The 14,124-nt window shown below is 52.5% G+C and overlaps 3 protein-coding genes across 3 annotated transcripts; all 3 read left to right on the plus strand.

The window, feature by feature from the left end:
• Positions 1–233: 233 nt before the first annotated feature.
• Positions 234–1,663, plus strand: J4E88_006337 (uncharacterized protein; the record flags this gene model as incomplete). The annotated part of the gene is made up of 2 exons (XM_049399963.1): positions 234–671; positions 731–1,663. The coding sequence occupies 2 exons, from the start codon at positions 234–236 to the stop codon at positions 1,661–1,663; spliced, it is 1,371 nt and encodes a 456-aa protein (XP_049254274.1).
• Positions 1,664–2,538: 875 nt separating this feature from the next.
• On the plus strand, positions 2,539–4,483 carry ALV1 (5-aminolevulinate synthase, mitochondrial; the record flags this gene model as incomplete). Its single annotated transcript, XM_049399964.1, has 2 exons — positions 2,539–2,878; positions 2,958–4,483. 2 exons carry the CDS (start codon positions 2,539–2,541, stop codon positions 4,481–4,483), a joined length of 1,866 nt encoding a protein of 621 aa, XP_049254275.1.
• Positions 4,484–5,091: 608 nt separating this feature from the next.
• J4E88_006339 (uncharacterized protein) lies at positions 5,092–12,114 on the plus strand (the record flags this gene model as incomplete). The annotated part of the gene is made up of 3 exons (XM_049399965.1): positions 5,092–9,714; positions 9,766–9,893; positions 9,951–12,114. The coding sequence occupies 3 exons, from the start codon at positions 5,092–5,094 to the stop codon at positions 12,112–12,114; spliced, it is 6,915 nt and encodes a 2,304-aa protein (XP_049254276.1).
• Positions 12,115–14,124: the final 2,010 nt, after the last annotated feature.

Raw genomic sequence — 14,124 nt, forward strand, 5'->3', positions numbered from 1 at the left:
TTCAACGTGACAGCAACCATTGCTAACTATCCTCACCGTGAAATGTGATGGCCTTGGTGATACTTGCCCCTCGTCGCGTGATCAAGTGACAGCGCGCACTTGCCTAGACGGGTGCCCCACCTTCTGCGCCGCGTCCAATCCGCAACTTGCTGTAGCAAGCATCTCGCATCTCTCGCCATCACCAAACATCAAACACGGCAGCCACCGGGCTCTCATGTCCAGCGCTATCAAACATGGACGACTATGCTCACCTACTCAGATGGCAGAACGTGGCAGGAGGTGACCAGATCATAGACTTGCCTGACGAGGACGACCTACAAGAGGATGATAATTCCGGGCTGGGGGATGCTGCTGAGGAGGACTCTCGATCAGTCGACGATGAGGTTGAGAACGCAGTTGAAGAACCGAGCAAGCGGACCAAGTTGAGTCAGGACAAGATTGTCGACATAATCAACGAGCGAATCAAGTCCTTCACAGATGCCTGGAAGCCGAACAAGGGTGTTGCTCGCGGCGAGGAGGTGGACTACGACCCAGTCGCCATGTGGACCGAAGCAGAGGCTAAAGGAGAGCGAGAAGTGCTGGCGCAGAGATACGAGACAGAGCTCAACTATTATAAGTCAAGACTGGATGAATTGTGCGACCAGATCGTCAAATTTCCTGGAAGCAATGCGGTGAGCAATAACACCCTGACGGTATATATGACATCTTCACTAACGGTGACATACTGCAGGAGCAAGTACGGCGACAATGCAGCAACCTCGAGGTCACGGTCGACTCCATGGAATTTGCAGCCTGGTTACGCGACATCTACAAGTTGGAACCTGTTGACGACAGCGATGAAGAGCAAGTACCCGACGATCAAGACACCGCGATGCGCGACCAGCCGGATATACCACCGGCTGCATCATCTCTTCAAGTAGAGCCGGGAAATGAGATCATTGATTTGGGTTCACCCCCAGATTCGTCAGACATTGAAGATGGAAATGCATTGCTATCGAGAAAGAACCTCGGTGCTGAAGTTGATCCAGTCGAAGACCAGCTCGAAGACTTGACGCGATCATCGACACGAGACTCAGTCATCGCTGACAGCGTAGAGCCAATCATGTATGCGCACCCAGGGCTTCTTGAGCCAGACGGCTTGTCTACCCGTACACCTATCAACCATGGAGATGCGCCTGAGAACGCCTCGATCGCCACAGTTCGCCGCTGGAAATGGGAAGATTTGGTCGAGCATCTTGACCGCAAGCGCGTGGTCTCCAAAGTCATCCAAGAAATGAAGTTCAACGATCGCGAAGTTATTCGTAATCGAATTCGGCTTGTTGGAAAGACGAATCTGATCAAAGAGATCCGGGCGTGCATCGGCATGTTATACAGAAGAGAAAAGAAGCTACAGGGCGTCCTTCCTCGAGATATGCCAAAAATTCTCACGTTCACGAAGCTGTTCCTGTCTTGGTGGTTCTGTAGCAACTACTCCCGAGAACCCAATGCATCCAAGAAAGATCTTGAAGAGCTCAGGAAATGTATGGATAGCGGGGCCGCTGAGACAAGCACATTTTACGACTATGTGTATACGATTATGGGGACGACATTCAGCGAAAAGGCTCTGCAGCATCCTCACCAGCCATCTCAGGCCGAGATCATCGAGATTTCCGACGATGACTGAACCAGCGGCATCTTTTGTCAAACACTTGTTATCCAGAAAAGGCCGTTTTGTAGGAAGGCCTAGGCCTCAGGTCTGACAGGCTGCTTATGAAATGTTGGCTCAAGCAAAGATGCCGAAGAGTGGGATTATCGAACCACGTGCGGCGTATTTCGGCAAGACTTTCCAGTTCCGCACTGTACGCTAAGCACGACCATGACTGAGTGCAGGCCGAGGTATGCAGACGAAAGTTTTGGAGAGACATACTATCCAGGCCTATGGATTGCAGATCCTCTTGGAATCGTAGAGATCAACCTCACGAAATGGGACGGTGGCGGCTCCGAGTTAGAGGGTAGAGGCCAGGTCGCCGGGCAAAAGGCGGGGTACGCTAAGATCACAGACTACACCTGAGTAGTTGAAGTTGACATGTTGTACGATTGAGTTGGAACACGACCAGGTTTCTGCAGTAAGGTGAACAAAGGTGGCAACTTGATGCAAAGCGTGGAATTGTATTAGAGGTATCATGAAGGGGCTGACAGGCGGCACTGCGGGTGCTGTCGAGTTACAGTGTGAGCCAGACCCAGGACCCTTCGCAGGCGCAGTGCCAACCATGGAACTATCCGAGTAATTACTCTCCGGAGTACCGTACCGCTGATGAAGATGGCGTCGGCAGCTCTGCAAGCTAATATGGGTGGGCCAATCATGACGATTGCATTTGATGCCGACGCCCGGCATGCTAGATTCCGCGCTATTACCGCATGTAATTCATGTAGTCGCATCTTTGACACATTTTCCAACCATCTTTCCCTCTCGCACTCTTCCTCACCTCGCCTTACACCCAATCTGCCCGCACATCTACAACACACCCAAAACCCATACACGCCGCGCATTTGACCAACATGGAGGCTCTTTTGCGCCAGTCGAAGTCCATGTGCCCGTTCTTACACAAGACGTCACCCGCCACGCTCCGCTCCCTCTCTACCACGACCACGGCGGCCGCCCGCCAGGAGGTCTCCCCCGGCGCTGGAAGCATGTCCAACCTCCAGGTCATCGCTCGTCGCTGCCCCATCATGGGCAAGGCGCTTGCCGTCCAGAGCTCCCGCAATGGCAACAACGCTCTTGCCGGCGCTTTCGGCGGTGTGCGTGCTTACCACACCCGCGTGAACCGCGCCAGGCTGCACACGACGGCGTCCAAGGAAGCCCAGGCTGTGGATCTTGAGAGCCTGAGAGGCAAGCAGGGTACGAAATTCCCACGAAGCAGAAAGACCGCGTCTTGAACGTAGCAGAAAATGTCGAATTGTAGGCTAACATCGCCCAGGACCACCGTTCCCGCACGCAGCCCTGAAGCCTGCGAACACTAAGCCCTCGAATGTCGCATCCGCATCCGCCCCACAAGCCGCTACGTTCGATTACGAAGGCTTCTACCACAATGAGCTGGACAAGAAGCACAAGGACAAGTCGTACCGCTACTTCAACAACATCAACCGCCTGGCCAAGGAGTTCCCGCGCGCCCACAAGGAGTCCCCCGAGGACAAGGTGACGGTTTGGTGCTCCAACGACTACCTCGGCATGGGCCGCAACCCGCACGTCCTCAAGTCGATGCACGAGACCCTGGACAACTACGGAGCTGGCGCCGGAGGTACCAGGAACATCTCCGGACACAACCAGCACGCTGTAGCATTGGAAGACACGGTCGCGAAGCTTCACTCCAAGGAGGCTGCGCTTGTCTTTTCATCCTGCTATGTAGCCAACGATGCGACGCTTGCGACTCTCGGAAGCAAGCTGCCCAATTGCGTCATTCTCTCGGACAGCTTGAACCACGCATCTATGATCCAAGGCATCCGCCATTCGGGCGCGAAGAAGATGGTCTTCAAGCACAACGATCTCGCAGATCTTGAGGCGAAGCTGCAATCGATTCCTTCCGAATACCCCAAGATCATCGCATTTGAGAGTGTGTACAGCATGTGCGGCTCGATTGGTCCCATTGAAGGAATCTGTGATCTCGCTGAAAAGTACGGAGCCATCACCTTTTTGGATGAAGTCCATGCTGTAGGCATGTACGGACCACACGGCGCCGGTGTTGCTGAGCATCTCGACTTTGAAGCCCACAAGGCAGGCAGACCCCAAGGCACCGTTCAGGACCGCGTAGACATCATCACTGGCACTCTCGGAAAAGCATACGGCTGCGTTGGTGGCTACATTGCTGGCTCTACCAAACTCGTCGACACCATTCGCTCGCTCGCTCCTGGCTTCATCTTCACTACTTCGCTCCCGCCCGCGACCATGGCAGGTGCCAAGACCGCCATCGAATACCAGGCCAACTACCAGGGCGATCGACGCCTGCAGCAACTGCACACTCGTGCAGTCAAGGATGCATTGAACGAAAAGAACATTCCCGTTATCCCGAACCCTAGCCACATCATTCCGGTCCTTGTCGGAAACGCCGAAGTAGCCAGGAAGGCGTCCGACATGCTTATGGAAGACTGGGGCATCTACGTCCAGGCCATCAACTACCCTACCGTTCCTGTCGGCCAAGAGCGCCTGCGCATTACGCCTACCCCAGGCCACATCCGTGAGTACCGCGACCACCTAGTCGAGGCCGTCGACGCTGTCTGGAACCAGCTGGGCATCAAGCGCACAAGTGAATGGGCTGCCGAGGGCGGTTTCATCGGCGTCGGTGAGGCTGGCAAGGAGGAAGTAGCTCCTCTCTGGACGGACGAGCAGCTCGGTCTGACCGACGTTATCAACGAGATGAAGTCTGGCCAGGGTGCGACCGGAATTCTCGAGGCTGTGCTTGAGAATGAGCGCAAGGCTACGGCCCAGGCTGTAGCTGCTGCGGCTTAGGCATCTGAATCAAGCAATTGCTGGGGAGGTCTGGTCGCTCGTTCTGTTATTTGAGACCTATGTAGTTGGACGACGCGTTAACAGCGCAGCGAAATCTATTCATCATCCGTCTGCCCAAGTACATCGTCATAATGCATGTTGCCGTGATGCTTGAGTCTCGTATATTTCTATTGTGATTATGATTAATACGTCAGATATCATTGACTGATTAACGAGATTGTACAACCAATTCTTGCCATTGTAGTCTGAAGTGAGAGTGAAAACGTGTCTTGCTATTGTCTGGTGGAGGACGGATGGGGAATGCACGGTTGCAGCCTTGGGTTCACGTCAGCCATTGCGCTAGTAGAGCTCCCAGGGTTTGAGCCTCACGAAATCGAGACACGCTCCATCATCAACCCGCGCCCGCCCCAACGCGACTCCCCGATTTGGCGCTGCCAACGATCCATCAACCTGCCGCCTCATCCAGTCCCTACCCTAATTGTCGACTGCGGCGCGCGCCTATCCACCACCGACACCCCGGCCCATTCGCGAGCCAGCGCCGCATGCTCTCCACACATTGCATCGACTCTCTTTTCGCGCCGGTCTCTCGATCGTAAGAGGGTGCCATCATGCCTCCTCCACCCAAGCGCAAGCGGGGCGACCGCACTTACTCCCAGGACGACGACCGCAGCGGACGACCGTCGCCGCATCGCCCCCAAAACCTCGGACTCTCGCACGGCCAGCAGCAGCAAGCCAACAGCCCGCGCGGCGGCGGCGGTGGTGGCAGGCGTCAGAGCAGAAACAATGGACGCGGCGGCAACTCGAGTGTTCCGCAAAGTCCGAATGTCTCACACCCATCGCCAACTGCCATGTCTCCACCCGCAAACACATTCCCATTGAGTCGGCAACCTCAGGCCGCACCATCCACTCCTGCTCCAGCGCCCACTCCGTCACAGCCCTCGACGCCTTCTACACCGCGTGAGGTGCCAAACAGCAATGAGTTCCTGACACCAGACCGCGTCGCTCACTGGAATGGCCAGGCACGCGACGCTGTGGTGACGGCTGCTGTGGCTGCCCAGGGTGCAGGCGACCGACTCACCCTCTCGGTCATATTCACTGAAATCATCGAGGCGTCTATGCACCAGCTGCTAGACGCTGGTGAACTGGGATCCATAGTACGCGACATCACCTCCGCCCCAGCTGACGACCAGCTCGACCCAGTCTCGACGTTTCTCGACACGCTGGGCACGCTCAGCACGCTCACGCAGGATGAGAGCAAACACGCGCCCGTACGGCAAATGCTTGTCGCGACCGACATTGAGCCTGCGCGCATGCGAGCCGAGCTGGAAAACGACCTCTTGAAGTCCCTAGGCCTCGTCCGCGATAGCTTCTCCAAGATGGCCGTTCGCAAAGCAACCCACGCCCTGTACCGGCAGTCCAACTACAACCTCCTACGCGAAGAGACCGAGGGCTACTCCAAGCTCATGACCGAGTACTTCACCACCGTGAACAACGAACCGCCTACACAAGAAGTCGTCGCCGAGACCTGGCAACGGGTGAATGCCTTTATCGGCGCATTCGATCTAGACATTGGAAGAGTCCTCGACGTGACACTGGATGTGTTTGCAAACCTTCTTGTCAAGCACGGCAGGTTCTTCGTCAAGCTGTTGCGAACGAGCGCATGGTGGCCTGAGCTACGTGGTTTCGACAACATTACCTGGGACGAGGCCGAAGTACCCACACTTCCTCAATGGGCACGACCCGATGCGAAACAGTGGTACTACACCGACGAAGAGAAGGATGAACAATCACGGCTACGAGAGTCGCGCGATCGCAAATTCTGGCAGCGTGTTGGCGAGTTGGGTGACAGGGCAGGCATCCAGGCATACTTTGAGCTTGGAAGCCGTCGTATCACTGCGAACAACCGGCAGCCGGACCAGACATTACCCGCAGAGGGCGCGACGCTGTCGAATCAGCAGGCAGCTCGGAAATGGGCCGACGAGTGGATGGAGCAGACCAAGACACTCCCTCCCTCAGGAAACAGCATCGCCGCTCAACTGCTTGGCTTCAAGCTCCAGTTCTACGCATCCGATGTCCGCGATGCCTCCGACGAACTCCCCGAGAACCTCATGTATCTGATTGCGCTTCTGATCAAGATTGGCTTCATTTCCATGCTGGATCTCTACCCACATCTGTATCCTCTCGAGGAAGACATGGCTGCACACAAGGATAAGCTCCTCAAGGCCAAGAAAGAGAAGGAAGACAGTGAACGAGGTGCAGTCGCCAATGCGCTGACAATGGCCGGCGCACTGCCCGACGAGACCCCCGGCCCGCCAGCTGTTTCTCGTCTCAGAGATGCTGAGAGCAGGTCTAAGTCGGATACTGCACGAAGCACGCCTACCAAGTCTGACGAGCCCACTGATAAGAAGAAGGCCCTACCCGAGCCCAAGGACCAGAAGTTCACCCTCTTGAAGAGTTTACTGTGCATCGGCGCACTACCGGAAGCTCTGTTCATCCTTGGACGGCATCCTTGGATGCTCGATGTTTACCCCGAGTTGCTGGACCTTATCTTCCGTCTGGCGCACCACTCTCTGAGCAAGGTTTACGAGGAATCCAGGCCAGCCGTAGCCGAAGAAACCGTCATCGCCACCAAGGGTGCTGGCAACCGGGGTATTATGAGGCCAAGCGATTACGTTCCTCGACGAACTCTACGATGGGCCAAGCCCGACAAGAAGGATCAAGATGGGGGAATTGACTACAAGTTCTATTGGGAAGACTGGGTCGACAGCGTTCCCGTGTGCCAAGAGGTAGACGATGTGATCAAGCTCTGCACCAGCCTCCTAGGTTTGGTGGGACCAGAGTGCGGCAAGGACAGTGTTCTCCTGACCAAGATCATACGTATCGGAAAGAAGAACCTAGCGGACAATCCCTCCGAAGCGAATCGAAAGCGATGGGTCGACTTTTCAGCAGCCTTCATTGCACCCGCAATCACCTTCACCGGCAGGAATCCTGGAGTCATCAATGAGGCTTGGGATTTGTTCAGACATTTCGACACAGCCACTCGGTATACTATCTATCAGCAGTGGTTCAACGGAATGCTCAAGCCGGTAATCAAGACAGCTTTCAAGCAAGTCGAAGTCGAAACCAGGAAGACCCTGAGTCGCGTTTCCGCCACCAACACCAAAGAGTACGGTCGTAAAATTGCCAAGATCTCGTATGCCAGTCCCGGAATCGTCTTCAGGACCACAGTCAAGCAGTTGGTCAACTATCCCAACATGATCACTGCTTTGGTAGAGTGCAGCAGGTATCTTACCTTACTTGGATACGACGTCCTGACCTGGACCCTGGTTACATACCTTCTGAGCCCTGATAAAGAGTCAAATCAGGAAGATGGCATGCTGTCTGCACCGTGGCTGAAAAACATTGCTACCTTTGTCGGTAAAGCTTACGCAAGATACAACTTGATGGATCCTGTTCCAATTCTGCAGCTCACGACACACCAACTTCTGAACGCCCAAGGCGAGCTGTACATGTTGGACGTTCTCGAGCAGATGGTCAAGTCCATGGGTGGCATCAGCCTTAGTGGATCCGTCTCGGAGTCGATGGCTCTGGCGCTTTGTGCAGGCCCTGCGCTCCGCACTTTCACTTTGCAGTATCGCCTAGCCGACAACCGTACCCAGGCTGCTCCTTCAGCAAGGCGTCTGGTCAGGTGTCTAAAAGAGACGGGCCTGGGACCACAAATTCTCATCGCGCTTGCGCAGCACGTAGAGGCGTACATTCACCGCAACGACCAGCTCGATGTACCCGACAAGCCTGTACTCTTCACCGTCGACAAGTTGCGCTCCGACATGCTCCAGTATATGGAGCTCCTCCGAACATACCTCTCTGTGGATGACTTTGACGCTGTTTTCCCTTCTCTGGTAGAGATGATAGCGGACTACCACATCGCGCCAGATGTCGCTTTCACCATCGCTCGTACGAGCATAGCAGCCAAGGCTAATGCCTTCCGGGTTGAGCAACGCTCGAAGTTAGTCCTCGATGCGCAGACGAATGGCGATATTGCCATGAGTGGTGTGGAAGAGGCGCCCGCCGTGAACGGAGAGCAAGAGGCATCGAAAGCAACCGAAGACGTGGAAATGAAAGACTCCGCAGCGCCTGGAGAGTCTACTTTCGCTACCTCAGATAAGCTGTCTTTGGCCGATGTACCAAACGCGGAGATTGAAGGTCTTGCGAGCCAGCTCAAGCAACAGCTACCCGACGCTTTTGGCGACTACCCTTGCCTGTCCTACTACGTCACCTTCTGGCAGTTGTCTCTGCCAGACGTTGTCGCTGATGCCGAGAGCATCAAGCAGCTATACAAGGAGTCGATCGAAAACTTGGAGCGACAGCTGCCCGCCCCTGTTCCCGAGCGCCGCGGCTACCGACCCAACGTACCCAAAGCTGATTCCGAAGCAACGAAGAGTATCAAGGAGAACATTGCCAGGCTCAAGGAAGAGCAGCAAACTGTCACTAAGAACCACGCTGCGACGCAGGATAGTCTCCGCGTTGAGTTGCGCCGATGGTTCGAGGGTATTCCAATGATGGGTCCGCAGTGTGACCTCCTGCACAACGCTCTTCTCCAGGATTGCTTCATTCCTCGCAGTCGCATATCTCAAGAAGACGCACAGTATGCGTTCTCCATGCTCATTTTCATGCACAGCTCAGGCGTGCCGGGATTCCGCATGAGCAGATTACTGGATATGCTCTTCAACGCCAACAGACTTACGTCCATCATCAGCATGTACACCGAAGCAGAGTCCTCATCTTTTGGTCGTTTCCTCGGTGGCATTCTGCGTGAGCTGCAAATTTGGCAGGAGAACAAAGATGATGCTTTTGTCAAGCGCGCCCAAGGTTCAGAGAAGAACCTTCCTGGCTTCGGCAGGGGCTACGACGGAGAACGGAACCCGACGAGCTTCTTCACGTACGATCAGTTTTGCATGGTCTTGTTTAAGTGGCATAAGGCACTCGCGGCTGCGCTCAAGACATGTCTGGAGAGCGGGGACTATATGCAGATGCGTAATGCCATCAACGTCCTTCACGCGCTGGGTACCAATTTCCCTAGAGTGAAGAGCTTGGGCACAGAGCTGAAGGAGACGGTTGCTCACTTGAAGGAGGCAGAGGAGAGGCAGGATCTTAAGAGGGCTTTGGAATCTGTTCTTGGTCCCATCCTCAAAGGAGAGAAGCTCTGGCAGGAGGACCATGTCTTCCGCAACGTGAGTTCATCTCCATCGACACGTCCACGACAGCGAACTAATACGCCTCAGGTACCGGCGCCCCCTGGACTACCGACAAATGGAAGTGAGAAGTCGACAGTGGAGAAGGGTAAGACTCCACAGCCACAGGACACAAAGCTCGACGCATCTGCGCCTGCTTTCAAGCCGAAGCCCGAAACGTAAGTTAACAAATTGCGCCCACATTACCAACGGTGAAACTGATCGACGTCTTCCAGAAACGGTACCCCACTACGCGAATCAAACGACAGGTCGAAGCATGATAGCACAACACCTGCGCCTTCGAGAGACAGAGAGCCATTCAGGCCAACGCCAAAAGCCTCCGACAGTAGGCCTTCCACGCCATCACAACCGGAGACAGGTTCTGGCAGGCCTCCAATCAAGGGCCCTCCGATGCATCCATCGTCTGTTCCGCTGCGACCAGATAATAGAAACACGCCTGGTCACAACACCCCAGTCAGTAGAACGCACGCACTGCCAACACGACCAGACTCGCAACCGAGGACACGACAATCGGAACGCCCCATGGTCGACCGTACGCCAGAGGCCGCGCATGGTCGATATGACAGTCGGGGTCCCCCAGCCGAATATGGCCGACTAGATCGTACGGCGGATGCTGCACGTCAGCGTGAGGCATCGCCAGGTCGGCGCGGTGGGCGACCGCTACCTGGTGGCAGAACACCCGAGAGGATGCCGCCAGCGGCCGAGCATCGCGAATGGTCTGGCAGAGAACGCGATTACGATTACGACGAGCGGGCTATGCGAGCACCTCCGCGAGATGGGCGAGCGCCTGCGGTACGACCGCCCACATGGGATCCAAGAGACCCTTACGATGCGCGGGATTCACGTGAGCGTTCTGATCCCCGAGGTTATCCTGCACCTGCAGCAACGGAGCCTCGCAGGATGCCGTCTACTTCATCATTGGCCAACGAGTACCGCCGAGATGGTCCCCCGGTCAACGCCCCGTATGCTGCGGAACAGAACGACAGGTCTTCGCGACTCCCACCGGTGCCAGTCGCAGCCAAAGAAGAACCTACAGTCAACCCAGCGCGTGCTGCCTTGATCAATCAAGCAGAACATGGCAGACATGGACCACCGAGGTCTGACCGCGACAACCGCGGCGAGCGAGATGCTCGTTTGAACTCGCCTCGTCATAGCGATGATAGACGCGGTGATGACCGTCGACTCGACGAACGCCCTCCTCCTGGATATCATGGTCGGAATGATGCGCCACGGGATCCTCGGGATGAGCGTCCTCAGATGCCACCCTCTAGTGGGCGAAACCACCGTGAGGATCCAGGAGCCAGTGCTCCAACCGGTCCGCGTGGTGGTCGCAACGAAGCCGCTGCAACATCCCGGGCCTCGCGGGAGATGTTCCAGCCTACACCTGGACCACGGGCACAAGACCCCAACTATGGCCGGCTGAACCAGCCTGCAGAGCCGGCGCCGCCGCCGTCTGGCCCACGCAGCGATCGAACATCGCAGCCTTCAACACCGAGTGCACCCACCGGCCCCGCAGCATCACTACCAGCAGGCATCCATCCTAGTAGGCTGGCACACATCGAGGGCAGAGCACCAAGCGGGCCACCACTTCAGACCAATATGCCGAACGCTCCAAGCGGTCCGCGTAACGGGGGTCGTGCTCCTCAAGGTCCTATCCCATCATCACCAGTTGGTCCGCGACCTCCCACAGGTCCTGGAGGACCTAGGAATGCCGGCAACCCACTACGTGCGATCAACAACGTATTGACTGGAAACGCGCCTGCCGATCGATCAAGCGAACGCAATGCACCTCATTCCAACCCTCCGGTGCGGGGTCGCGGTGCTACTCGCGCCAACGGCCCAATGGACGGATCAGACATGACGAGCCCAATGCCACCGCCCTCGCTTGACTCAACGCCCAACCAGCACCCGAGGAGCAGTCGAAACGACGATGTACCGAGCCGGATGGAGGGCGCTCCACAAGAAGAAGGCCGTTCGGAATCTCGCAGTCATCGACACCGATCAGGTCGCGAGCGCTCACCCGATCGATCCGGACGCCATCCCGAAGAGCGAAGCAGCCGCACTGCCCCTTCTGAACGCGCAGAGGGCGAACGTGGCTCCGACCGCGGCCGCGAGAAACACGGCAGCAACCGAGAAAGCAGCCGTCGCGAACGCGGCGAACGAGACGGCGAACCGAGATCAGGACGCGAGCCTCGCGAAAGCAGCAGACGCGAGCGTGGCTCCCGAGACGACGGACGCTCTTCAGGCGCTAGGGAAGAAGGACGCTCGGATCGGAGGAGCCGTGGTGGCGGCGGAGGAAGCAGCCAGGGAGACGAAGCACGCAAGAGGGGACGCGATCCCCAGGATCAAGCCCATGGAGATACCAAGAGGAGGCGTTAGACGCGCCCTATTATTTCAGCATCAGCACTTACGAGTTTGGCGTGGATGAGGAGGGGACTCGACACTTGAAACCAACAACTTTCATCAACATCAACTTCAAGAACAACTCAACTTCACCTTTTACTTCATTTCATTTCATTGTAATTCTTCGATATTTGGGACCCAGAGGGAGAAATTGTGCATTGCGCGGCGTTTTTGCTTGTTTGTTATATGCCCGCCCCGCCCATACAGAGGTTGCTAAGGCATTTTACGATACCCCAAGGACAAAACAAACCCTTTCTTGGTTCTCGAGCGCATTACAGAAAAAACGGATGAGCGGGAGATTTTGCATCATTTGGGAGTTTTGTTTTCTGGTAGCTGGAATGGTATTTTGGCTATCATAGTTTCGTTGTTTGTAACATCATCATGCTGAAGAAAGAGGGAGAGAAGGCAGAGAGCGAGGAGTTGCGGATATGAGTACAGATCTTTCGCGAATGCTAGTCAATGATCGTGGAACATCTTCAGAACATCTTCTTTGGAAAGTGCGTAATCGGTGATGAGTCAAATACTTTGATACAGACTTCCAGTGCATCCACGATATCTCACAAATACCAACGACCCTATCTCACCCGCAGAAAACTTTCCTCCGCGGCACGACAGATCCGCCATCTTACATACATACATACATACATACAAGCGAGGCCCGTTAACTAATTTACCTGCCTCCGCGCCTTAATGTAAAATACCTTCTTAGATTTGTCTACTTTATTGCTGTACTCTTAGAATAATAATATTTATTCTTTATTACTAATTAAGGTACCTAAACTAAATATAACTAATAACTTTAATACTTATAATTAAATCTTATTTTTAGTTTTACTTCTTTAACTTTATAACTTAATTAATTTTTTATTAAATATTAATCTTATAAATAGCTTTAATATATTATAGATTAAATCTAGAACTCTTATTCTAATTAGGCCTAGCGCTGCACTAGCGCGTAGCCTATATAGAAATATTAAAACTTTAGCCTAAGATTACTATTTACTTAATAATATAGTATTTTATAAGTAATATAATCTTAATCTATATTTCTACTTATTATACTATACTATATTTAATAAATCTATACCTAGACTCTATACTCTACTCTATTAAGTTATATTATAATTAGTTATAATAACTATACTTAATTTAAATAAGCTAAAAAAGCTCTAACGCTATTATAGTAATTACTATTATACTTACTAAATAAATTAAATACTTATACTCTTTTAGAAATAACACTATTAAAGATATTATACTAGTAGTAGCTAATAGTCTATAAAGCTCTATTATATAACTATAGAGTAGAACTTATAAGCTAGCTTACTAAGTAGTTACTAAGAGTGTACTAAAGTATAGAGCTATAAAGATAAAAAAAGTCTATTTAGAGCTAGCTAAATACTTATTACTATAATAGTTAGACTTATTAATAAAAAATACTATAGAAGTGTTAGACTTAGTTATATAAATAATAGAGAATTATAAAATTAGAAAAGAATTAGCTTATTCTACTAGTAAATAAGAAAGTAGTAAATACTAGAGTAAGTAGACGTAGTATACGCTCTTAGTGTAACTAACTACGTTTTTATAATATATATTTATAATTCTATATTACTACTATATTAAGTTATAGCTTTAATATACTTAGTGTATTCTTTATAAGCTTTAGCTAGAACTCTAGCTTTAGTAAAAATACTAGTTAATTATAGACTATTATAGAAGATACTTAAGAATTTATATAGTTTTTATTTCTACTAGTATTTAACTAGTAATATAAGAGCGTTTTATTTCTACCTCTATTAGTAATATCTAACTAATAATATAAGAGCTCTTTTCTTATATACTACTTATAACTTCTCTAGCTAGTAGATTTAAATAGTAGTTATAAAGAACTCTAAACTTTAGATATTAAATATATCTATATTAAAATTAGTAATATTATAGTAAAAGCTTTATAGAATAACTTATATAAAGTATATATTCTTT

The sequence above is a fragment of the Alternaria novae-zelandiae genome (assembly GCF_023758075.1).
Source record: "Alternaria novae-zelandiae strain BMP 2774 chromosome Unknown scaffold_12, whole genome shotgun sequence".
Lineage (NCBI taxonomy): Eukaryota > Fungi > Ascomycota > Dothideomycetes > Pleosporales > Pleosporaceae > Alternaria > Alternaria novae-zelandiae.